General features: G+C 46.5%; 2 protein-coding genes across 3 annotated transcripts in view; both read right to left on the bottom strand.

Annotated features, from left to right (window-relative positions):
* LOC145505231 (peptidoglycan recognition protein 3-like) overlaps positions 1-18,167 on the bottom strand; it is a 35,388-nt gene extending 17,221 nt beyond the window's left edge. The window contains exon 1 of the mRNA XM_081486989.1: positions 18,140-18,167. The gene's annotated coding sequence lies outside the window, so the exon portion shown is untranslated. The remainder of the gene's footprint in view (positions 1-18,139) is intronic.
* Positions 1,468-18,167, bottom strand: PGLYRP4 (peptidoglycan recognition protein 4). Of its 2 annotated transcripts, XM_081488825.1 has the most exons (9): positions 18,140-18,167; positions 17,248-17,337; positions 16,212-16,319; positions 15,252-15,450; positions 13,745-13,863; positions 12,134-12,286; positions 8,502-8,700; positions 3,960-4,078; positions 1,468-2,807 (listed from the first exon to the last, which is right to left on the bottom strand). In XM_081488825.1, the coding sequence occupies exons 2-9, from the start codon at positions 17,315-17,317 to the stop codon at positions 2,629-2,631; spliced, it is 1,146 nt and encodes a 381-aa protein (XP_081344951.1). In that variant the 5' UTR covers positions 17,318-17,337; positions 18,140-18,167; the 3' UTR covers positions 1,468-2,628. The 2 variants fall into 2 exon arrangements, with proteins under 2 accessions (XP_081344951.1, XP_081344952.1); XM_081488826.1 differs by lacking the exon at positions 18,140-18,167 and having other exon boundaries at positions 15,252-15,463; positions 16,231-16,319; positions 17,248-17,296.
* Positions 18,168-26,387: the final 8,220 nt, after the last annotated feature.

The following is a 26,387-nucleotide window of genomic DNA, read 5'->3' as shown; positions in this document are numbered from 1 at the left end:
AATAGGTGCTTTTTTCTTTCCCCTTTTTACAGGTTTTCAAATAAATAAGTGGATTCACATTTTCCAAAGGTGACCAGTTAGACACTTTGGATCATTATGAACTTATGAATTTAAATTTAATGACCTCAGACCCATAGAAATTATTGTTGCTCTCAATGCTCAGCTTGTCCCATTGGATAGATAGTAGACATTGGAATTCTCCCATTAGGCAGCAGTCTCCCAAGACCTTTTGATCCAAACTGAGAAAATGTTTGTTGGCTTCATTGTTATATGATATGAGAAAATATTTCACACTTATCTTGCACATTTTCTATCACCAGACACAAAATCAGTTGTTTCTCCAAGAACTTTTTATTTCTTTTATTGGAATACTATAATTTCAGCTCACAATCTGGTGCTAACTTATTGCTACTGGATTGATCAGAGTTTCCAGACCTCTTCACTGGACAGTGGTTAAAAATGTTAAGATGAAACACTTCATGAGTTCATAAGTACCTCGTGAGTGTATCCTTATATTTTCAATTCAAATCCAGGGCTCTGGTATATTACTTAACCTCTTCTAGGTTAGTCTGCATCTCCTTTTTCCACCCTGAAAATTTTACTTTCAAAAACACTGGGGATGATGGAATTAGAATATCACATTTGTTTAGAATATCACTCATTTGCTTGATCCCACATCTCACAGTAAACTTTCATACAAAAATAATACAAAGATTAGCACCAACAATATAATTACTAAATAGATTAAAAGTTAATTTGCAAACACTCTTCTCATTCCCTCCACATTTTTTTCAGTTCTGTAATCTGCTACATTGTTAGCACTCACAACCATTACATACTATACTCTCACTTATAATCCTCATTTAGTCTTAATTTACAAATACACATACATTAATATTCATCTCTGGTCATTATGTTAAGGTCTCATTTTGGTTGTTTGAGTCATTATCTTGTAAATTCCTAAGGAAGGGCTCATGAGACTATATTCCCAGGGTTCTTACATGTTGATGAGAGTTTATCTGTGACCTTTGCATTTGAAACTCGATTTTATTAAATATAAAACCCTTGGATCACATTATCACATTTTTTCCTTACATTTTAAATATATTCTTCCATTTTTTTCTAGCTGAAAATGTTGTCAAAAAGTCTGATGATATTTTTCTCTCTTATTTGTCACATTTTTGGTTTTTATCCTGAATGCCCAAAGGAAATGTTTTATTGAAAACCCATTAGTTTAATATACCCTGTAATTCATCATTGTGAGTCATTCTTTTTAAATACAAAGCAAAGTAAAAGCAAATTTTCAAAACTTTTTTTTCAGGAAGGTTTTCTAGCATTACAGTTTTTAGTATTTATCCTATTCCCTTATTTTAGTTTTCTTGTTTAGGGACTTCAATTATACATACCTTGTAACTTCTTTGCTTATCAACTATGTTGGTTACTTTCCCTCTAGTTATTTTACTCTTGTTTTTTATTTCTTTTGGATTTTTAATTTTTTCCTTCACTTAATCTTTGTTTTCTTCTAAGGTATTATCTGTTACGTGCATTTACTTTCTATCTTCCTTCTTTTACCTGGTCATTTCTGAAATGGTTAGTATATTTCTTACTCTCTCATGAGCTCTATTACCTGATTTCTCATATTTTACACTTCCAGTTAATTTTTCTTTCCTATCTTACATGATTTTCTGGATATTTTTAGCTGGATCTGAGAGGCTAGTTTATAATTTTTTATCTATGAGCATCTCCTATGTGGGGAGGTGCTGGGTGGCCTGTGTGGACACAGCCTGGGCCTGGGCCTGGGCCTGGAGTAGTGCATGGTCCTGTCCTCACAGGGGTGTGGAAGGATGGGGACATGGGACCCTAGAGACACAGCACCCATTAGAGACAAGCAACCAGAGCCAGTTCTGAGCCTCGGATTGGAAAAGAATGGAACAGAGAGAATGCTGGCAGGATGGAGGACTGTCCAAGGTCCAGCAAATCTTTCCCAAAGAGAGTATGTCCAGCAAATTGGAAAGGGGAGCAGGGACTTGGCCCACTCCCCTTTATTCCTCCATTTCTCCAATAAATATCTGTCACATCTTCTGAATTCTAGACACTGCTGAAGAACTAAAGACACATACATGAATGAAACTGGACAACCTCACAACCCAGTGGAGAGAATGTCTATAAACAATTACTGCCCTGAAATAAGGGCTGCATCCAAATTAGGGCAAGGCAGTGTGTGAACAGAGAGGAGGGGCTGGGACACTGACCTCGGTCACATGTGAGGCTGGGGGCTGCCAGGCAGACGGCAGGGCAAGACACACCAGGAGAGGGGTGTGTACCAGGGGACAAGAAAGCTCACCTGGCTGAAGACATGGGTGGCAGGGAGAAGAAGGTGAGAAAAGAGGAAGACTGGGCCCAGACTCAGAGGGCTGGGAACATCCAACTACAGGGTTTAAGGGACTCTGGGAGATGCTGGCAGGAAATGGTCATACTAACCTGAGACAGGAGGGACAGGATGGGGCTGGCAAGGAGAGGATACAGGTGTTGAATCAGAATAGAGAGGAAGGGGAGGACCGGCAGGTGGGGTTGGGGAAGGGGATGGAGTTGGGGAAGGAGATGGCCTTGGGAGGAAAAAGGGGCTCCCTAGTGTCTGAAATGAGGCCAAGTCTTAATGATGTTGTACAAAGCCCGCCCAGGAGATAGAACGTTGGTCACATCACTGTGCCCCAGCAGCAGGTAGTTGGGGACCAGGTGCCTCTTGACCACAGAACACTGGATCAGGTTCTGGGCTGCCTCCAGTGCTGCGGCATTGGGCGGGGAATCTGCAAAACACAGCGGACTCATCAGTTATAGGATTCCCGAGCTTGTTCCAGGGCAGGACACACTCCTAGATCCCCCTAACCCACCTTTACCACCAAACTGGTATATTCCACCTTACAGACAGATAGAAAACCAAGTCAAGACTTTAGATTCCTCAGCACCAAAGTTCTTCCTGAATCAGAAGAGCAGAGCCTGAGATACAATATACAATCATTCTGGGGCTGTACAAAGCCTTTAGCCTGGTAGTTCTACAGGGGACAATCTAACCCCCCAGGGGACATTTGGAAATTTCTAGAAACATTTTTGGTTGTCACAGTGAGGGGAAGGATGTTGTAGGTATCTGGTGGGTAGAGACCAGGGATGTTGCTAAATACCCTACAGTGCATAGGGCAGCCCCAATGAATTATCTGACCTGAAATGTTGATAATGCTGTGGTTGAGCAACCCTGCATTAGCCATGTAGTGTTTTGTTCACCTTCACAAGCCCAGCATCATCTCCAGGCATATTCCTGACTCACCCCTTCCCCTATCCAAGGCCCGATTTAGTATTAGTCCCCAGTGACATAGGCTTCCCTTCCCAGAGATTCCACAAAAGTCCCCTGAGCTTAAACAAACTCTGATCAAATCTCTGAGCAATGGCAATTCTCAGCATGCACTCTGGATACAGAGTCAGGGCTCATCTGTGCATTTGGCAATTAAGGCAAGTGTCCACACATGGATGTCATGGTAAAAACTTATCAGGAACATACAAAAAGATCTTCTTTCCTTGTCTAATGTGTCTTGGATATCAGAAGAGAGAGGCATTTGTTTGGGTGTGAAAGATGTAAATTTAGGGTGAAATTCTGTCTCAGAGGCCACCTCTCACACTGAACTTAGTTCAACATCAGATCTGAAGCTGGGTAAATCCAGCACTGCTGCCGCTGCTGCTAAGTCACTTCAGTCATGTCCGACTCTGTGCGACCCCACAGACGGCAGCCCACCAGGCTCCTCCGTCCCTGAGATTCTCCGGGCAAGAATACTGGAGTGGGTTGCCATTTAAATACAGCACACACAGCCACTAAAATGATACCTGTGTCTGACACCACTGTCTTTCATGTCGGACGCTTTCCCTCAAATACCACACAATGACCACTACTTCCCGAAGCATCCACTTACCAGAGAAGGTGCCCATAAAGGCGAGGCCGAGGGCAATGTCATTGTAGCCGGGGGTGTGGGAGCCTTGGACACTCCAGCCTACTCCTTCATAGATGATGCCATCCTGGCCCACAAGGAAGCTAGAAGACAGCCAGGGGAGGTGGATAGGGCATGAAAGGGAGGCACTCTGAGACTGTTCCATTCATTCATTCATTCTTGTCTACTCATCAGACATTGATTAGCTTATCAAGTTTTAAACACTGTATAACAAAAAAAGAGTCCTTGACTGTGTCATGCTGGTCAGCCAGCTCTCATGGGCAAGGGACGTGGCCAGCAGCCCTGATCTGTAGCTTTTATTGATCTCCCACCATTGTTGATCTCAGCCTACCAATGATTTGACAAAATTCTTAACAACAATCCTCTCTCATGAGCCCATGGGCCTCAGCACAGCACCGCTGCCGCAGGTAGCTCACAGACTAGGAAGAGTGACAGCTTTCAACCCCTGCAGCCCTACCTCACCAGTGAAACTGTTGCCCACAGGTGACCTACACCTCCCCACGACTAAGGACAAACAAAGAACACTTCCCCAGCCTTGCCTTCCCCGGCTTCTCTGTTTGGGAGGCCCTGCCAATCCCTGCCTCTTCAAACATTCTTAGTTTCCATCGCACCGCACTCTTCCAGTTGCTTCTTGTCTGGCTGCTGCTCATCATCTCATCTTCCTGTATCCTTCCCTGCACCTGGGGGATTCCTCGGGATGTGGCCCTAACTCCTCTCTTCTCACTTGACACATCCCAGGACTAACCCATCTACTTCCTTGGCTTCAGCTGCCATCCAGAAAGACCATGAACTCACACCTGGACCCACCTACTCCCCTTGCTGGGCTCCTGATCTTGGTGAAAAATCCCACCATTCCCTCCTCCTCCTGGGAATAATTCTGCATAGCAGGGCCCAGCAAAACACATCCTGATAGGTAATGGATGTTGGGGGACAAGGTTCCTCCTATCTTAAAAACGATTTTACTACGAGGGATTGGAGATAGGAGAGGCAGTCAGCCCAGGAGTACATATCAAGCAGTGGTAAATCCATCGAAGGCAGGGTCCCTGCACATAGCTGTCCTGGGCTTGGGGACAAGTAGGGACTCAAATCCAGCTCCACTAGGGCTCCTTTGATTCACGTGCACAAATATGCAATCTGGGTTAGTAGAGACCCACCCTCAGATTTAAAATTCTGTGCAATTGTTTCTGATAGGATGTTGTTGTTTTTGTTGTTGTTCAGATGCTAAGTCCAAGATGTTAGGTAGTATCTAACCCCAAACATCTTATCTTCAGTCTCTGAAAGCATCCTTCAAGAAGTCGCCACTCTTCTGTTAGGTCAGTGTGTTCTTTATAAAAGGATTACAGACTTTGGCACTAGAGAAATCCAAAGGTACTATCTGGACAGGAGAACACTTCCCCGACCTTGCCTTCCCTGACCTCTCTGTTCCAGAGGCCCTGCCAATTCCCACCTCTTCAAACATTCTTAGCTTCCATCGCACCGCACTCTCCCAGTTGCTTTTTCTCTGGCTGCTCCCTGTCACCTCACCTTCCTGTGTAAGGAAAGATGTCCTCCCCAAGGAGGCTGATACTTTGCAGATGCAAAGGAGAGTCTAACATGAGGGAGACAAACTTCAAGTTGGGGCTGAACTGAGAGACAGAGCCTGAGCTGCTGAGAAGTTGGAGGTGATTATGTGAAAAAGACATAATCTTTAGATGCTCCTTTCTACAGGTTTTACAATCTTCCCTGCATTTGATGTCCTATAGTACCTTTCAGCAGAGCCTTGGTCTCCATCATGTCAATATCTGACCTTTCAAAAGGACACACATTCACACTACTGTCCATAAAGGAGATAACCAACAAGGACCTACTGTATAGCACAGGAAACTAAACTTAATATTGTGTGGTCATAACAAACACCCTCTTCCAACAACACAAGAGATGATTCTACACATGGACATCACCAGATGGTCAATACCGAAATCAGATTGATTATATTCTTTGCAGCCTAAGATGGAAAAGCTCTATACAGTCAGCAAAAACAAGACCAGGAGCTGACTGTGGCTCAGACTATGAACTCTTATTGCCAAATTCAGACTGAAATTGAGAAAGTAGTGAAAACCACTAGACCATTCAGGTATGACCTAAATCAAATCCCTTAGGATTATACAGTGGAAGTGACAAATAGATTCAAGGGATTAGACTTGATAGACAGAGTGCCTGAAGAACTATAGATGGAGGTTTGTGACACTGTACAGGAGGTGGTGATCAAGACCATCCCCAAGAAAAAGAAATACAAAAAAGGCAAAACGGTTGTCTGAGGAGGCCTTACAAATAGCTGAGTAAAGAAGAGAAGCTAAAGGCAAAGGAGAAAAGGAAAAATATACTCATCCAAATGCAGAGTTCCAAAGAACACCAAGGAGAGACAAGAAAGCCTTCCTCAGTGATCAATGCAGAGATGTAAAGGAAAACAATGGAATGGGAAAGACTAGAGATCTCTTCAAGAAAATTAGAGATACAAAGGGAACAATTCATGCAAAGATGAGCATAATAAAGGACAGAAATCATATGGACCTAACAGATAGCAGAAGCAGAAGATATTAAGAAGAGGTGGCAAGAATACACAGAAGAACTATACAAAGAAAAAAGATCTTCATGACTCAAATAACCACAATGATGTGATCACTCACATAGAGCCAGACATCCTGGAGTCCAAAGTCAAGTGGGCCTTAGGAAGCATCAATACGAACAAAGCTAGTGGAGGTGATGGAATTCCAGTTGAGCTATTTCAATCCTTAAAAGATGATGCTGTTAAAGTGCTGCAGTAAATATGTCAGCAAATTTGAAAAACTCAGCAGTGGCCACAGGACTGGAAAAGGTCAGTTTTCATTCCAATCCCAAAGAAAGGCAATGCCAAAGAGTGTTCAAACTACTGCACAATTGCACACATCTCATACATTAGCAAAGTAATGCTCAAAATTCTCCAAGTGAGGCTTCAACAGTATGGAAACTGAGAACTTCCAGATGTTCAAGCTGGATTTAGAAAAGGCAGAGGAACCAGAGATCAAATTGCCAACATCTGTTGGATCATACAAAAAGCAAGAGTTCCAGAAAAATATCATCTTCATTGACTATGCTAAAGCTTTTGACTGTGTGGATCACAACAAACTGTGGAAAATTCTTAAAGAGATGGGAATACCAGACCACTTTGCCTGCCTCCTGATAAATCTGTATGCAGGTCAAGAAGCAACAGCTAGAACCGGACATGAAACAATGGACTGGTTCCAAATTGGGAAAGGAGTATATCAAGGCTGTATACTGTCACCATGCTTATTTAACTTAAACGCAGAGTACATCAAGAAAAATGCCAGGCTGGATGAAGCACAAGCTGGAATCAAGATTACTGGGAGAAATATCAATAACCTCAGATATGCAGATGACACTACAGAAACCAAAGAGGAACTAAAGAGCCTCTTGATGAAAGTGAAAGAGGAGAGTGAAAAAGATGGCTTAAAACTCAACATTAAAAAAACTAAGATCATGGCATCCAGTCCCATCACTTCATGGCAAACAGATGGGGAAACAATGCAAACTGTGACAGACTTTATTTTCTTGGGCTCCAAAATCACTGCAGATGGTGACTGCAGCCATGAAATTAAAAGACACTTGCTCCTTGGAAGAAAAGCTATGACCAATTTAGACAGCATATTAAAAAGCAGAGACATTAGTTTGCCAACAAAGGTCCATCTAGTCAAAGCTATGGTTTTTCCAGTAGTCACATATATTTGGGTTGGACTATAAGGAAAGTTGAGTATTGAAGAATTGATGCTTTTGAACTGTGGTGTTGGAGAAGACTCTTGAGAGTCCCTTGGACAGCAAGGAGACCAAATCAGTCAATCATAAAGGAAATCAGTCCTGAATATTCATTGGAAGGACTGACACTAAAGCTGAAGCTCCAGTCCTTTGGCCACCCAATGTGAAGAACTGACTCATTTGAAAAGACCCTAAAGTTGGGAAAGATTGAAGGCAGGAGGAGAAGGGGATGACAGAGGATGAGATGGTTGGATGACATCACGGACTCAATGGACATGAGTTTGAGCAAGCCCTGGGAGTTGGTGATGGACAGGGAAGCCTGGCATGCTGCAGTCCATGGGGTCTCAAAGTGTCAGACACAACTGAGCAACTGAACTGAACTGAATAACCTATAAGGGAAAAGAATCTGAAAAAGAATATATATGTATGTATAAAACTGAATCACTTTGCTGTACACCTGAAACTAACAAAACATTATAAACAACTATACTTCAATTAAAATAATAAAGACACACATTTTGAGAACGTGCTCAAGGGCAATGACCACCGCTTAGCTACATCCTAAATAAGGCCCACCCAGGGCTTGGTGAGGAATCCGTAAGTGAGAAGGACCACCTCTCCTATGCTGGGCTCTCAGTAAATATTAGCTCCTCTTCCCATTCCTTTCACAGGCTCAGTATCCACCCCCATGGGAAGAGAAGCCTCAGGTACACTTACTTGTACCCAATATCACACAAGTCCGATCTATCCATGAAGAAGGACTGGATATCTTGGACCAGCACGCGGCATTCATCAGACTTGTTGCAGGTTCGCCCCGCGGTGTGGATAATGATGACATACTGAGCCGGCTGGTTCATCTTGGGGCAGTGGGCCTCCCTGGCATCCCAAGCAGACCGCTGGACAATAAGTGGGCAAGCTGTAGTGGGGCAGAAACATGGGTGTGAGGATTCAATGTGCTTTCTCAGGTCACTCACCTCACTACTGAACATCCTGCCCACCCTCTCGGCATCCTGCCCTGACCATGACTATGGACCTGGAGAGCCCAACAGCTCCTGGTGGCCCATCTGGGAACAGGAATTGCGTTTAAGATGCAGGAGCCAAGAATTACCAGTTACAACCCCAAAAATCAGAACCTAAAGGACAATGGGAATGTTGATCTTGAGGGGACATGGATGCTGTATCCCAAGTGCAAAGTGTACTTATTTATCTGAACAACTGTCGTGTGTGTGTGTGTGTGTGTGTGTGTGTGTGTGTGTGTAACAGGGTCTTTTTGGAGAAATCAACTGAATTTTTATCTGAAAACATGTCTTTAAGAATCACTTGTAGTCCACAAAACTATGTCAGTGTAAACAATTAGTAATACCGACAGACGACACCATCCAAAGGCAGAGATCAAATTCACTCCAAGGTCTAATACAAAATTCCAATTTTCTTTAAAATTCTATTAATTCCAAGAAAAGATTAATAATGCCTATTAACTGTACTGTTTGTTTAGGCCACACCATATGGCTTGTGGGATCTAAGTTCCCTAACCAGGGATCAAACCAGGGCCCCCAGCAGTGAAAGCACAGAGTCCTAACCACTGAACTGCCAGGAAACTCCCTTCTAACTGTACTGGTTTTGATGTTGCTGCTTGTTAAACTCCAAATCTGCTTTTAATCTTCCTTGAATTATGTTAAACTCTTCCTTTAAATCAATACAAGTAGTACCTTAAGCTCTTTGGTCTATTAATGCAGTTCTATTGATAATTTTTGTATTCAGAAAGATGTGCATTTGTGCCTTGTGTTTGTAATCCTATCCCTCTCCAGGCTTTTTCCCCTTCATAGCACTTTTCACCATTTCACCATGTAACATACTAACTATTTTATTTGTTTGTGTTCTTATTGTGTTCCTCTACCATCTTGATTGAACCTTCACGAGGCACTGCTATTGTGTATTTGCTTTCTTGATACATCCCCAGTGACGAGCTGGTGCTCAGAAATGAGTGAACACACGGTAGACTATGCAGAGTGCCATGCCTCTATCATTCTAGGAATCTGAGGGCCAAGTTGGTGACCTGGAGGGTCCCTCGCAAGGTTTCCCAGCCCTAATGTTTCAGAGAGTTGGGTGATCAGTTGCCTATCAGAGGACTTCAGTGAAAAAGACAGCCTCTTTAATAAGGGGTGCTGGGAAAACTGGACAGCTACATGTAAAAGAATGAAATTAGAATACTTCCTAACACCATACACAAAAATAAACTCAAAATGGATTAAAGGCTTAAATGTAAGGCCAGAAACGATAAAGCTCTTAGAGGAAAACATAGACAGTACACTCTTTGACATAAATTGCAGCAAGATTCTCTCTGACCCACCTCCTAAATTAATGGAAATAAAAACAAAAATAAACAAGTGGAAACTAATAAAATTTAACAGCTTTTGCACAACAAAGGAAACTATAGACAACATGAAAAGATAAAATGCAGAATGGGAGAAAATAATTGCAAACGAAGCAACTGACAAAAGGGTTCAGTTCAGTTCAGTTCAGTCACTCAATCGTGTCTGACTCTTTGTGACCCCATGGACTTCAGCATGCCAGGCCTCCCTGTCCATCACCAACTCCCAGAGTTTACTCAAACTCATATCCATTGAGTCGGTGATGCCATGCAACCATCTCATCCTCTGTTGCCCCCTTCTCCTTCCACCTTCAATCTTTCCCAGCATCAGGGTCTTTTCAAATAAGTCAGCTCTTCGTATCAGGTGGCCAAAGTATTGGAGTTTCAGCTTCAACATCAGTCCTTCCAATGAATATTCAGGACTGATTTCCTTTAGGATGGACTGGTTGGATCACCCTGTAGTCCAAGGGATTCTCAAGAGTCTTCTCCAACACCACAGTTCAAAAGCATCAATTCTTCAGCGCTCAGCTTTCTTTGTAGTCCAACTCTCACATCCATACATGACCACTGGAAAAACCATAGCCTTGACTAGATGGACCTTTGTTGGCAAAGTAATGTCTCTGCTTTTTAATATGTTGTCTAGGTTGGTCATAAATTTCCTTCCAAGGAGCAAGTTTCTTTTAATTTCATGGCTGTAGTCACCATCTGCAGTGATTTTGGAGCCCCAAAAAATAAAGTCTGTCACTGTTTCCACTGTTTCCCCAGACAAAGGGTTAACCTCCAAAATACTTAAGCAGCTCATACAGCTCAATATCAGGAAAACAAGCAACCCAACAACAACAACAACAAAAATGGCAGACATTTCTCCAAAGAAGACATACAGATGGTGAATAAACACATGAAAAGGTGTTCAACATCACTCATTATTGGAAAAATACAAATCGAAATGACTGTGACGTATCACTCATACCAGTCAGAGTAGCCATCATCAAAAAATCTGCAAACAGTAAATGGTGGAGAAGGTATGGAGAAAAGGGAACCCTCCTGCATTGTTGGTGGGAATGTAAATCGATACAGCCATTATGGAAAACAAATGGAATAGTATGGAGATTCCCCAGAAATTCCATTACTGGGCATATACCCCAAGAAAACCACAATTATAAAAGACACAGTTACCCCAATGTTCACTGAAGCAATATTTACAATAGCCAAGACATGGAAGCAACCTAGATGTCCATCAACAGATGAGTTTGTGTAAAAAAATAAGTTTTGGTACATTTATACAGTGGAATATTATTCAGCTGTAACAAGTAATGAATCTGAGCAGTAGTAGTGAGGTGGATAAACCTAGAGCTTCTTATACAGAGTGAAGTAAGTCAGAAAGAGAAAAACAAGTATCATATAGTAACGTATATATATGGAACCTAGAAGAGTAGTACTGATGAACCTAGTAGAGGACAGACTTGTGGACACAGCAGGGGAAGATGAGGGTGAGACAAATTGAGAAAGTAGCATTGACATATATACACTATCATCGGTAAAATAGACAGTGGGAAGTTGCTAAGTAACTCAGAGGCCCAGCCTGGCACATTGTGATGACCTAGAGGGGTGGGAAGGGGGAAGGGATATAAATAATTATGACTGATTCACATTGTTTTATGGCAGAAACCAACACAAAATTGTAAAGCAAATTTTCACCAATTAAAAAATAATTAAAAAACAAAACAAAACAAAACAATCTCAGTGAGAGCCTGACTGAAAAAGTCACTTCCAATGGCATTTGGAAGTGAGTGGGAGTGAATCTGGAGGGAGGTCCAGTAAGACTCAGGTCTTACTGGACTTCCCTGGTAGTTCAGTGATTAACACTCCATACTTCCAAGGAATCAAACATGAGTTTGATCCCTGGTCAGGGAACTAAGATCTCACATGCCATGCAGCACTGCCCAAAAAAAAATTTTTTTAAGATTGAAAGTCTTACCTTCCTTGAGACTTGCATTCTGCTGAGGGGACAGGCAGCTCTCGCCTTTCACAAGGAGTGGCTGAACATACATGGGTGACAGGTGGCCCTTGCGGACAGCAGAGGAGATCAAACCTTCCATGGCTGACAGGGCGGCAGGGCTAGGACTGTGGCCTGGAAGAGAGTGATCCTTAGGAAGCCTCGATCTGGCCTGAGTTGCAGAGTTCTGTCGGGGAGGACGAGATGTCCTGCCAGCCCCCACACAGCTGTTGAAGGGGGAGGAAGGGGAACAGCCTCATCCTGAGCGTTGGACTGCTTGGAACTCAAGGGTCTGCCTGGGCAGAGCTTTGGTGACTGGAAAGACCTTTCCCAAAGACCCACCGAGACTTCATTCATCTGTCTCCCTGGGGAAGAGCTGGAGGGCAGTCCCATGCTCAGTAATGCCCCCTGGCTGCATTAGGGTTTCCCATCACTAGGGCCCTTCTAGGCATGTGCCAGCCTCTCTGTCTGCAGTGACTGCTGTAATCCTCACATCAAGCCTGTGAGGCAGATGCTATGATGAACCCCACTATTCTCAAAGAGTAACTTGAGGTTGCCAAGAAGTACTGAGCTCAAGATACCACAGCTCACAAGGCAACACCCAGGGGCAAAGAGTGGTCACGGAAACTAACCAAGTTGAACATCAAGACTCCTCTGGCAAACTGGAAGCTGCCCTGGAGCAGAAATAGAAAGGATGAGCTTGTGTTCTGTTTCCTCTCTTTACGGCTATGTCACCTGGGTCACTTATCTCTCTGAAACTTAGGCTGTACCTACTGTAAAAGTAGTCATGAAACTTAACTGGGCCATCTCAAAAGATATTGGGAGGGAGCCATGAGAAACCAGATGTGCAGAGGCTTTGCTAACTGCTGTTATTTAGTCGCAAAATCATGTCCAACTCTTTTGAGACCCCATGGACTGTAGCCTGCCAGGCTCCTCTGTCCATGGGATTTCCCAGGCAAGAGTACTGGAATGGGCTGCCATTCCCTTCTCCAGGAGATATTCCCAACCCAAGAATCAAACCTTCATCTCCTGCATTGCAGATGAGTTCTTTATCACTGTATCACGAGGGAAGCCCACTTATTAACTGTAAAAGTTCAGAAATTCAATGGATGTGTGTTGGGATGCAGGTGGGCAGGGTGGCAATAAGACTAGAGGACCATGGAGGGGACTTGGGGTTTGGAGCCCCAACATGGCTTTTAAAAATTGCACAGAAAATCTCAGAGAGAGAGAGATGGAAGGAGGAAGTGGCTGGCCAGAAGCCAGGCCTGATACTACAGAAGCATCTGAGCTAGAGAGAAGGTGTTCTAGTCTTTGATGCAAGAGTGAGATCTGGAGCCTGGATCCTCCCAAGACCAGAGCGGGAGCAGAACCAGAGTGCGGGAGAAAGGATGGAGAGCCTTCCCTGGGGGTGGCCAGGGGACCAGGAGGCTGGGAGGAAGCCAGAGCAGGAGGAGGAAGACCGTTCACAGAAGTCAGGGGAGAGGAGAATTCCAGGAGAGGGTGTGTCATCACCAGTGTGAGGAGGATGGAGAGACAGTGCGAGACCAAGTACTAGCTAACTCTATAGAGAAGGACAGCTGGGGTGACCATTACCTTCGCTGGTGCCAAAGAAGGCGAGGCCCAGGGAGATATTGTTGTAGCCCTGGGTGTGCACACCTTGGACATTCCAGCCAACACCCTCGTACACCCTGCCATCGTCCCCAACCAGGAAGCTGCGGAGAGGGAAATCCAGGCTTGGTGGCTGGTCCCAGGCACACCCCTGCAAGAGGAACCCCAACCTAGCCTCCTAAAGGAGAAGGACCAAACCAAGTTCACTAGAGGGAATTTGCATGGATTCATCGAGACAGTGGATAGACAAAGTGACTTACACTCATCCTTAGAAGGACCACGCCCATGTTCTTCACCCCATCCCCAGTTCAGATGTTGGGTTTTGTATAAATCATCCTACACACTTGAAAGGGAAGGGGTCCTGGAGCTGCCACCCAGAGGCTCCCTCAGACCCAACCAAACAATATAAGATTCTTTTCAGCCTCTACATTTCCTCAAAAGTGGCTCTCCTCCTCCTTCCAAAATGCTGTGTGTCTGTGATCTCCACACAGGCTGGTTGTGTGATTTCTCTCTGCCAGGGTAACCTCTTACATAGACTTCCCAGGAGGCAGCATCTCAAACAAGGATGTGGACACAGGCAGTTTATTTGGGAAGAGACCCCAGAAGCCAGACTGAAGGGGCCAGGGGAGTGAGACAAGAAGAAACTCGACAAAGTGTGAAGAAATGGGTTGGCTTCCCCATGGACACCTGGGGCTCAGCACCCCACTCCTTGACATGTGACCTTCCAAGAGAGAAGTACTTAAAATTGTCCCTTCAGAGGGCTGGAGACTAAGAAGTTAGCCACAAAGCCTGCCCTCCAGGGGGTTCACCGTCAGGGACTTGGACGAAAGCTTGAGGCAGAAAAGCAGAGAGATGCAGGTGCTCTTGAGGTGGGAAGCCATTCCCACACACAGGAATCGTCCACAATGAACTGAAGTCAGAGGTGGGCTGAGGAACTTGGTCCTGGGCCCTGGGAGGGCCTGCTAGAGTGACCATCAGGGGAAGAAGTGGATGCCTCCCTCATTGAGGTGAAAGCCCCGACACACACTGTAGTGGAAGGATCAGAGGGCAAAGGGGCAATCCTGAGCCAGCTTGGGCCACAGGACTTAGCAGCAGTGTGACCTTGATCCCTTCCTTGGTAGCCCCACCTGTAACATGGAGATGATGACACCCACCCAGCCAAGTCTCACGCTTTGTCAGGGGGCAAACGCACCCATGCACCCACATACGGGGAAGCCATTCCTAACCTGCGATGTGCTGTGTGAACCATTAGGAGGCGAACAGAAAGTAGAGTCAGCACTTAAACTTCCTTGCTTCCTTTTAAGAGAGCTCAAAGTTAAGAACCTCATAGAAACTTTCAAAGGCTTTGGAATTTTATAGGATATTTTTTCATTGTATTCATTATTAACCAGGTACAACCACAACCCAGAAAATGAGGGAAACAGAGAAGAGAAGGGGAAAGGGAGGCACCCTTAAGACCGCTGGGTCACATGCCTCCAGCCCAGCCTCTTACTTGTAGGCTACGTCACACCAGCCGTTGCGCACGTGATGGCCCTGCAGCTCCTGCAGCCTCTGACTGCACGAGGTCTGGTTGTGACATTCCAGCCCAGGGACGTGGTGCGTGACAACGAAGTCCACCGGCAGGGCCAGCTGGGCACTGCAGCCAATGGCATCTGCCCCCCACTGCTTGCGAGAGACCATGGTGGAGACACCTGCAGGGGAGCCATGCGGGTGTCACTTGGCACACCCTGCTCCACTGCTGCCACCTTGGGCCCCTGGGCCACACGCGCCAGCCGAGGCCAGTTCTGCCCCGTGGTGGCTGCAGAAGAGCTGCAGGAGGAGGCCTTCTGTGGGCAGGTGGGCACATCCTCCTCTTCTTGCCTCCATGTTTCCATTTCACTACTCGCTCCAATGCAGGGACTGTGCCTGCCCAGAGCATCCTAGGTGCTTGGCCCCCACACCTGGATGACCTTCTCTGATTGAGGGTCCCTCCCTGCTCTGCTCCAGGAAGCCTTTTGTGTCACCATTTGCCCCAGGGAAAGCCCCCAGGGGCGCCTCTCAGTTTCACCCCAGCACTACTGCCCTCCGTGTGCTCCAAGCTCACTGACAGTTTCCTCTGGGACTCTGCTTCCTTCGCCCTGCTCCCAGCGCTCCCCAAGGGGGCATCTCCTCCTCAACCTGGGGGGCCCTCCAGGCAGGGCCTGTGACTTCCCTTCAGTCTGGGGACTCCTGAGGGCAAAGTGCGAGTCTCCAACCTCAGGCTAGGGGGGCCTGAATGCACAGACTGCATCTCCTCTTCCTGGGTTTCTGGCCCCTCCCAGCAGCACTCCCACTTCCCCTTCCCCACCTTCCCTCCCTGCCAAGGCCTAAGACAACCCACGCAGGTGTTCCTGTGTCTCAGCCCCAACCACCCCATCCCACCATTAAGTGCCTGGTCCCAAGAGAAACCCAGCTGGTCCTCAAACCTCCTCACCACTGAGACCCCGTTTGTCTTTTGCAGTGAGCTGGGAGATGTTGCCAAGCAGGTCCTGAAGCCCCTCGAACAGGTGTTTATCTTGTGTTTTATCCCAGGAGGAATCACCTGTAAAGGAACATTCCATTTCGCATCAGCCCTCAGAGAGCCCCAGTACCAGTCCTCTCCGTGGCAGCGGCTCAGGCTCCTCTCCACAACCCTCTGCCTCCCCAGATCTCTGAGTCCTTTCAGGAAGCCCTTCCGGGGCCAGAGGACCACCTCCAGCAGTACCATGAGGCATGGATTTCTCCAACACCAGCTCCAGGTAACCTTCTAAGAAGTTAGTTAAACAGACAAGGGCAGGGGGTCGGAAATATTGTCCTTTTCTCATGAGCCACATCTCCACATACAATTGGCAAAATCAACAACAACAAAAACCACCTGGAAATGCATCCAGGCACTTCAAAATCACAAAGTCTTTCCTTGTATGCATTTTGCCTAATGGAAGCAATGGGACAGATTGTGCACAGAAGGGACTGGAATTCCCTGCACAAATCAAGTCAGTTCCTCTGGGATTGATTTTGGGGGCATTTGCTATGCCCATGCTCCTGTGGGAGGGACTTTGGGGATTTCAACAGATTCCCACCCCGAAGGAACTGTCTCTTACTGACAACCATAAACCCCAGTCATAGGCTGACATAATATTGCAAATAGAATCATTGCCCCATTGCTCAAGTGCTAAGTCCTTCCAGTGCATTTTCCCATTCTATTCTCACAATAAATATAGATTATAACCTTATTTTAGTCTTCAGGTGAGAAAATTAAGGTTTCAAGAGGTGACTAACTTATTTAAAATCATTGCTTGGAGACAGGGCAAGGATTTGCACCCAGGTTTACAGACTCCAAGTTCTGTGGTCTAAATGCAAAGCTGTCCTCCTCCTGCTGCTCTGGCTTCCTACCAGCCTCCTAAGGGAAAGCAGGCATTTAAAGATTTCCTGTTGTGAGACTGTAGGATGATCCTTCTTAGTTACTCTCTAAACCAATGAAGAAAACTCACCCCAGGCCCCGAGACCCAGAGTGGAGAAGACAAGAAGCCACCACAGCATCTTCACGTGATTCCAGGACATGGACAGGAGCGACCTCGGCTCTACGAAAGACAATGATGGTTACCCCAACTGTGTTCACCCGTCAAATGGGGCACCCACCCTACTGCATGGCCCCATCTGCCCTCCTGAAGGTTAGCACCTGGATAGGCTTCTCTGGGTCCCCAGCACATGTCAGGTGTTCATTGGATGGGGAAACACCCCTATCCTGTTTCCCTGGGCAACCAGATCTCATTGAGTGCCTACCATGTGTGAGGCCTGAGTAGACACTCACGCATGCTTCGTTAAATCCTCGCACCAAGCCTGCAACCTAGGGTTGCTAGCCCCCACTCTTATAGAAGAGGGCTGTAAGGTCCAGGGGTGAAAGTGAAAGTAAAAGTTGCTTAGTCATGTCCTACTCTTTGCGACCCCATGGACTGTAGCCGGCCAGGCTCCTTTGTCCATGGGATTCTCCAGGCCAGAATACTGGAGTGAGTAACCATTCCCTTCTCCAGGGGATCTTCCCAACCCAGGAGTCTAACCAGGGTCTCCTGCATTGCAGGTGGATTCTTTACCAGTTGAGCTACCAGGGACCACGGGTAGCAGAATGGAAAAATACAAACTCACTTCGATGGGTCTGATGCAGAGAATTTCTTCCCAGCTGGGGATAGACTGTGATTGGGAAGAGGAGGGGATATAAGAGTTGAGGAGGGGGAGGGTCCTATTTCCAAAGCAGAGCAAAAATCCTGATCTTTACACTCCATCTGGTGGAGTCCAGTCCTTCTGATAAGAGAGGGCTTCTCAAGAAGAAACATAGCTACACACACACACACACACACACACACACACACACACACTCAGAAATACCTGTGGGTCCCTTGCTGTCCCAGCTCCACAGGTCAAGCTACAGCCGGCTCACCCCTCATTGGCTGGCAGGGCCTCCTTTCAGGCTTGGGCTCTGGCCCTGCCCTCCTTCTCGGCCTTCACCCTCCCAGGCACTAGAGGGCACTCTCTCCCTGGGAATGGAGACTGGGCCCTAGCTTTCCAGAGAGAAGAGAAAGGCCAGGAGCCCTAACAAAAAGGGGAGAAGAGGAGGGACAGGCTCTGAGCGGCTCCCTCTATAGTCCACAGCACTGAGAAGGAATCAAGACCAGACAGGTGCTGACAGCAGGGACCCGCCCTGTGAATAATCCCATATACCTCCTCCCTGGGAAAGGGTGCGGCTGCCCAAGGCTCCCAGGAAGCCTGACAAACCCAGGGGTGCCTGTGGGAACTGGGGGTCACATTCTGACCTCCGGGAACTTTCTGCCTGTGGGGACAGATCTGCGCCAGGAGACTGAAGGCTCCAGGTGGAGGTTGCTCCCCAACCCCCACCTCCCACCCCTTTCCATCAGCCCCACCAGCAGCGGGCAGATAAAGTAGAAAAGCACATCCCAGGAGGTGATGCACATATGTCTTTATCACTAGAACTGATTCCCATTCTGTGGCCAAGGGGACCATTCACCCACCACCCCCACCTCAGCATCAGACTGTCACCCACCCAAGAAGCCTCCCACAAGCCAAGCTCCAGCCCCTCAGCCACTCTCAGCTCAAAGCCGCAGTTATCACCTCACATGTTCCATGTCTACTCCACAGTCTGAAGCTCTGGTCTTGGGAGCCCTTGAATCTTCACGGAGGAAACTTCACGTGACACCTTGTGTGCATGCAATTGGACATGTGTCTCCATGGGGACCTGCAGGGACTCCCACCTCTCCATGGGTGGAGCAGCCTCCTGAGACCGCTGAATGGATCCTTTTGAGGGAACACCTCAAATCTGGACAGGTTGTCCTTAGTGAAGCTATGGAGTCACCCTGAGGCCCGGGGACCCCAGAAAACCTCCCTCGAAGGGGCCCCTTGAATACCTTAGTTCCATCTACTCTTCTCTCTTATTGACCCACAAAGGCCCAGGGCTGGGAAGAGGGGCCCTGGGGTGGGGGGAAGCAGAGTGAGGGTGTTCCTGATCTCATCTTGGGCCACCGGTGCAGGTGGTAGCAGCCCCAGAGATACAAGATGGGAAGGGAGACCTGTAGCCTGGGGACTGATACTGCAGGGCCTGGGGGTTTCCTGAACCTGTAGACTGTCTCTCAGGCCTGACCAGCAATGAAGCTTTCAGTGAGGAGGCCTGTGGCCCCCAGAGCATCAAGTTAGGGAGAGGAGAATGGTTCCATTGTGCATACGGGTTTGGGAGGTGGGAATCCTGAGGACAGACTGGGTGGGTGGTGGCTGCCTGAGAGAGGAGGGCAAGCAGGGGAACCCAGGTCCATCCTGAGACCAGCAAATTCTTGGAGACTAACAGGCTGAGGGGCTCCCTGAGGGAAAAAAAAAACCTGTTCTGGACAGAGGGTGTCAGGAGGGGTAAGAGAGCAGAGTGGGTTGTTCTCTCTAGTTCTGTGCGCTTAGGACCAGAATCCTAACTGCCCTGCTAAGTTGAACAGCCTCACCCTGGTCATCTCCCCATCTCTCACCCACCTTGGCCAGAGCAGCTACCTTGCTGAGGGTCCCTGTCTCACTCCTCATCTGGGCAAGGAGGCCCCACATCCAGCCTGGCTTCTTCCAAGAGACCTTCTGTGGAAAAGAAGGAAGGAAAAAGAAAAGCAGACGACACACAGACTGCTTCAAGTAACATATTGCCTGAGACAGTGGTTCTCAAAGAATGTTCCAAGGAACCTGGGGGTTCCCAAGACCCTGCAGGGGCTCCATGGGGTCATGACTATTTCCAGTCATGATATAACACTGCAGTCCATAATAATATACCCTGAACCATCCATCACAAGAAGCCTGCCACCAACCAAGTATCCCCAGACCCTCCTCTTCCTCACTGTGCTGATATTTACACCTGTGACCCTAGAACAGCAGCAGGTCAGACTACCAGCATCTTAGCAGGAACAAGGGAGGTGGCAGCAAACTGCATTGGCAGTCATTGTATTCCTCATGCTGTATTCTTTCAAAATGAAAATGTTTTTCACTGGAGAAATGTTCTTGATAAAGCGATGAAAGCTATTCATTTTATTAGATCTCAACCATGACTGTCTCAAGGAAAAGCACTTGCATGATTGAAGGGTAAGTTGAACTAGCCGCCTTTTTCATAGAAACACCATTTTTACTTGAAAGAACAAATAGCAGCTCAATTATGGATACTCATGCTACAGTATATAAGGCAGACATGTATCTTGAAAATGAACAGAGGTAAGCTTTTACTTCAAGGAAAACCAACAGCATGTGTTAGTGTAATAAAACTGGAACTTTCAAGCAAAAATTAAAATTTGAAAACTTTGGCTGTGCCACCATGAGTTTGACAGTTTCTCAAAACGTAAAGATTTTCTTGATGAGATCAGTGGTGATATCAATAAATGTGATTTTTACCTATGTAAATATATTAGATAATGAAATGTGTCAGCATTTGGAAGATGTGGATAACCCAGTGAATCAATCTTTTCCAAATGACCAGTATATTAAGTTACAGAATCATAGGAGACATATTTAAATTTCATGATAGACCAACGAATGTAACAAAGAATTCATTAATATGGTCTGAGATTCTAGGATAACCCTTACAAAACGTCCACTTGTTGAGTTTTGGTGGATTATCAAAGAAGAATATTCACAACAAATTTTATTGCAATTATTTATATGAGTGTAGGCTCAGTCATATCCAACTCTTTGTGACCCTATGGACTATAGCCTGCCAGTCTCCTCTGTCCATGGGATTTTCCAGGCAAGAATACTGGAGTGGTTTGCCATTTCAACAACAACTTTTAAAGATTATTAATATATTCTCCTCTTTCCAACTACCTATCTGTGTGAGGCTCAATTGTCTTCATATTTTCAAACAAAAAACGAATATCGTATATTAACACATATATAAGGAATCTAGAAAGACGGTACTGATGAACCTAATCACAGGGCAGCAATGGAGACGCAGACGGAGAGAACAGACCAATGGACATGGGGTGGCGGTGGGGTGGGGAGGAAGGAGAGGGTGGGATGTATGGAGAAAGTAACATGGAAGCATATACACTACCATGTGTAAAATAGATAGCCAGTGGGAATTTGCTGTATGACTCAGGGAACTCAAACCAGGGCTCTGTGACAACCTAGAGGCCTGGGATGGGGAGAGAGGTGGGAGGGAGGTTCGAGACAGAGGGGACATATGTATACCTATGGCTAATTCATGTTGATATATGGCAGAAACCAATACAATATTGTAAAGCAACTACCCTTCAAGTAAAAACAAATTTTAAAAAAGAACAGAAAAATAAAACAACACATACAACAAATTGATTACAGAAGTAGGAAAGTCCACTTGTCTTCATATAAGCCATACATTAAAGAGGTGTGCAAACATGTAACAAATGATATCATTTTTCTCACTAGCCTTTTTTTGAAAATATATTATTTCTTACTTTAAAAATGTTAATAGATAATGGGTTTACTGATACTATTTTAAGTGAATTAATAAGTATTTTAAATTGTATAATATTGTATATAATAGTAGATGTAACCCATATAAACAAATGAGGCAGCTGCAACGGCTCCGCGCAGAAGTGTTAAGCGTGGCCGAGAGGAGCAAGCCGAGCCGGGAGCCGGGGGCGGCGGTCGAGGGGAGCTAGGCCGGGCTGGGGGCCGGGGGTGGCAGCGGCCGAGGGGAGCTAGGCTGGGCTGGGGGCCGGGGGCCAGGGGCGGCTGCGAGAGGAGTTACCCCAGGCCCAAGGAGCAGCGGCTGTGTGGGCACAGGAGGGCCGAGAGGAGTTACTCCACATTCAAGGTCAGGAAGGGCCGTCGTGAGTAGATACCCCTTGTTCAAGGTAAGGAGCAACGGCTGCACTTTGCTGGAGCAGCCATGAAGAAATACCCCACGTCCAAGGTAAAAGAAACCCAAGTAAGACAGTAGGTGTTGAGAGAGGGCATCAGAGGGCAGGCACACTGAAACTAAAGTTACAAAAAACTAGCTAATCTGATCACACGGACCACAGCCTTGTCTATCTCAATGAAACTAAGCCATGCCGTGTGGGGCCACGCAAGAACTGTACAAAAAAGATCTTCATGACCCAGATAATCACGATGGTGTGATCACTCACCTAGAGCCAGGCATCCTGGAATGTGAAGTCCAGTGGGCCTTAGAAAGCATCACTACGAACAACGCTAGTGGAGGTGATGGAATTCCAGTTGAGCTATTTCAAATCCTCAAAGATGATGCTGTGAAAGTGCTGCACTCGATATGCCAGCAAATTTAGAAAACTCAGAAGTGGCCACAGGACTGGAAAAGGTCAGTTTTCGTTCCAATCCTTAAGAAAGGCAATGCCAAAGAATGCTCAAACTACCGCACAATTGCACTCATCTCACACGCTAGTAAAGTAATGCTCAAAATTCTCCAAGCCAGGCTTCAGCAATACATGAACTGTGAACTTCCAGATGTTCAAGCTGGTTTTAGAAAAGGCAGAGGAACCAGGGATCAAATTGCCAATATCTGCTGGATCATCGAAAAAGCAAGAGAGTTCCAGAAAAACATCTATTTCTGCCTTATTGACTATGCCAAAGCCTTTGACTGTGTGGATCACAATAAACTGTGGAAAATTCTGAAAGAGATGGGAATACCAGACCACCTGACCTGTCTCTTGAGAAACCTGTATGCAGGTCAGGAAGCAACAGTTAGAACTGGACATGGAACAACAGACTGGTTCCAAATAGGAAAAGGAGTACATCAAGGCTGTATATTGTCACCCTGCTTATTTAACTTATATGCAGAGTACATCATGAGAAACGCTGGGCTGGAAGAAACACAAGCTGGAATCAAGATTGCCGGGAGAAATATCAATAACCTCAGATATGTAGATGACACCACCCTTTTGGCAGAAAGTTAAGAAGAACTAAAGAGCCTCTTGATGAAAGTGAAAGAGGAGAGTGAAAAAGTTGGCTTAAAGCTCAACATTCAGAAAACTAAGATCATGGCATCTGGTCCCATCACTTCATGGGAAATAGATGGGGAAACAGTGGAAACAGTGTCAGACTTTATTTTTTTGTACTCCAAAATCACTGCTGATGGTGATTGCAGCCATGAAATTAAAAGACGCTTACTCCTTGGAAGGAAGGTTATGGCCAACCTAGATAGCATATTTAAAAGCAGAGACATTACTTTGCCAACAAAAGTCCATCTAGTCAAGGCTATGGTTTTTCCAGTGATCATGTATGGATGTGGGAGTTGGACGGTGAAGAAAGCTGAGCGCCGCAGAATAGATGCTTTTGAACTGTGGTGTTGGAGAAGACTCTTGAGAGTCCCTTGGACTGCAAGAAGATCCAATCAATCCATCCTAAAGGAGATCAATCCTGGGTGTTCATTGGAAGGACTGATGTTGAAGCTGAAACTCCAATACTTTGGCCACCTCATGCGAAGAGTTGACTCATTGGAAAAGACCCTAATGCTGGGTAGGATTGGGGGCAGGAGGAGAAGGGGATGACAGAGGATGAGATGGTTGGATGGCATCACTGACTCGATGGACATGGGTTTGGGTAGACTCCGGGAGCTGGTGATGGACAGAGAGGCCTGGCGTGCTGCAATTCATGGGATCGCAAAGAGTCGGACACGACTGAGCGACTGAACTGAACTGAACTGATATAAACAAAAACTCTTTTTGATACTCAATAATCTGTCAAGTGTTAAAGGGCCTTGAAAACGGAAAGGTTAAGAATCAGGGCCCAAGGAACGCAGCAGGCTGTCCTGACACAGATCGGCCACAAGGGGGCAGCACGAACTCTGATCATCCCAGGCTACCTTTCACCCGCGAAATTGCCTTCATTTCCATATCTCTTTCACCCCTCCCCACTTCCTTATTTTCCTTCCCTGCATTTTCCCGAGTGGCACAACTTCTTAATTACAGGAAATGATCATCTTCTCAGCGTAGTTTCTATCAAAGCCATGCCAGTCACATATTACTCTGCAACCGTTTATCAGATGCCTCTCAGATGACGTTAATCACCCAGGGATGAGTAAAAGAGTTAATAAGCTAGTGAGGGTGAGGGACCCCAAGGCCAGTCATTAGAACGCCAACGTGGTGATAATGTGACAGCCCTTTATTTCCTGTTTCAGAGGGATTCCCGCGAGGCAGAGGAAGTCAATAGGGACACACTGAGATTATTCATCAGGTATTTCTGGACGGATCTGGAACTTCAGGGACACGCTGAGAACAAAAACCAGGTTCCACAAGAGATAGGAGAGGAGAAGGACTGGAAAAACGGGAGCCAGGGAACAGAAAATGGGGAAAGAAAATTTCCCAGAAATCACAGAGATTATGAGTGAAGACAGCAAGAGGGAGTCAGGGGAAAGGATTGAGACTTGGGAATCCTGCAGAGGGGGGAGTGACACTGACCCCTCTTGGTTGTGGCCTCAGGGGACCAAGCTCACTGATAGGTCTAGAGCTGCTGAGCATCTGCCCGCTCCCTTGTTTGCTTGTGTGTTTTTAACACAGCTGAGGAAGCCATACCCACTGTCCAGAACCAGGAAAACTGTCCCAATTCATGCCCACGCAGGAGGCTCTCAATGTTCCTCTAGGAGAAGACCCCACTTCCCACTGCCCTTTCCTTCCAACCTCTGGCCTTGGTTGGCAGTGAGGACGCTGGGTGGAATCTGGGCACTTATTAACCAAGCCAGAAATAGCTGCCCAGGTCACGGCCTCTACAACTCAGCTTCAGCCTCACCCAGGCCTGGGTTAGTCTGGGACCATGAGGTCTGCCAACCAAGGCCTTTTTTTGTTGTTTTTCAGGCTCTTAGTTATGAAATCTTCGGTCTTCATTGGGGCCTGTAGTGTCTTTTAGTTGTGGCATGCGAACTCTTAGCTATGGCATGTGGGATCTAGTTCCCTGACTAGGGGTCGAACCCAGGCTCCCTGCATTGGGAGCATGGAGTCTTAGCCACTGGAGCACCAGGAAAGTCCCCTGCCACCGCATTCTGTCATGAGGGAACTCACTGCCAAAGCAGGACCCCCAAGTGTGGACTCCCTTCTGTTTCGAAGCCCTGTCCAGCTGCTCTCTCCACCAACCACTGACCCTACTCTCCTCCTCCCACCCATTCACTTCCATCCTAACCAGCACTGTAGGGTCCCAGCCAACATCTCTGCAGAAAGTCACAGGACAACAAACAGACCTGTGTGTATTTCACACTCATTCATTTCCCCATTTATTTGTGTATTCCTGCGTTTATTAATTTAACAACTGTTCATTCTACACCTACCGAGCAGGCTCTTGCTCCATCCTGGAACCACAGAGGTGATTCAGGCCACATCCCTGGTTTGGGGAGACTCAGCAGAGTGAAGGAGAGAGACCTGAAAGACAAGAACTTCAGGCGTTGGCCTGCAACCATGCTTTGCTCAGAACATACCATGTTTCATATTTAACGTTTTAATCTTCCTTTAAAAGTAGTTGACGAATCTTATAAGCTCGAGTTTTCACAGAAAAAAATCAGATTTCCTGAACCTTTGGGAGGTCCATTAACAAATGATCCACTCTCTCACGTGGCTGCCTTCCCCTGAGGATGAGTAACAGCGGCCCCCTCAAGTGAGGAATGCTCTCATTTGCCACAGTCCCCACCACTCTCTAGTCTCTCCAACCCAGAGACCCCACGTCTGCTGTCACAAGTCACACTACTGATGGTGCTCTTGGTATTCTTCAGCCCACACTGCTTCACCGCTTGGCTCCAGGGCTCTAGTTCCTGTAAGCTTGGGTCTCGCATCCTTGGTCCAGAGCAAAACATGCCCTGAGAGAGGCAGCAGAGGGCGCTGTGGACGCACACATGAGAGGCACTCAGGCGAACTTGCCCTGAGAGCCTTAAACAGAGATTTCCGAACTGAGGAGGGAACTGAGGGATGGCTGCAGGCTATTGTCTGCACTTCCTCCATCAGCTTGAACAATGGAGGCAGACCCCTCGCCCTCTTAGGAGCCAGAGCCAGACAGGAGCGGGAAGGATCAGCCATCCTTGTTGGGCTGCCACATGGGGAGCCAGAGTGGGTTGGCCACCTCAGGGGTCCTCAGCCCACCACCAGCCTCTGGCTATCACAGGTGGGAAGCACAACCTCAGTGGTTGTTG

Source organism: Giraffa tippelskirchi, chromosome 5 (assembly GCF_054371585.1).
Source record: "Giraffa tippelskirchi isolate mGirTip1 chromosome 5, T2T-mGirTip1v1.2.pri, whole genome shotgun sequence".
NCBI classification, from domain to species: Eukaryota; Metazoa; Chordata; class Mammalia; order Artiodactyla; family Giraffidae; genus Giraffa; species Giraffa tippelskirchi.
Note: the sequence above shows the minus strand (reverse complement) of the source record. Positions and strands in the feature narration are given on the sequence as shown.

Bases quoted from the DNA above. Each gene is read 5' to 3' on its own strand.
- PGLYRP4 (XM_081488825.1), bottom strand. From the start codon at position 17,317: ATGTCCTGGAATCACGTGAAGATGCTGTGGTGGCTTCTTGTCTTCTCC. The intron at 15,451-16,211 runs GTGAGGAGGTTT...GCTCCCCTGCAG, and splicing joins AGACAAACGGGGTCTCAGTG to GTGTCTCCACCATGGTCTCT. The intron at 2,808-3,959 runs GTAAGTGGATGC...TGTGTTTTGCAG, and splicing joins CTTTATGGGCACCTTCTCTG to ATTCCCCGCCCAATGCCGCA.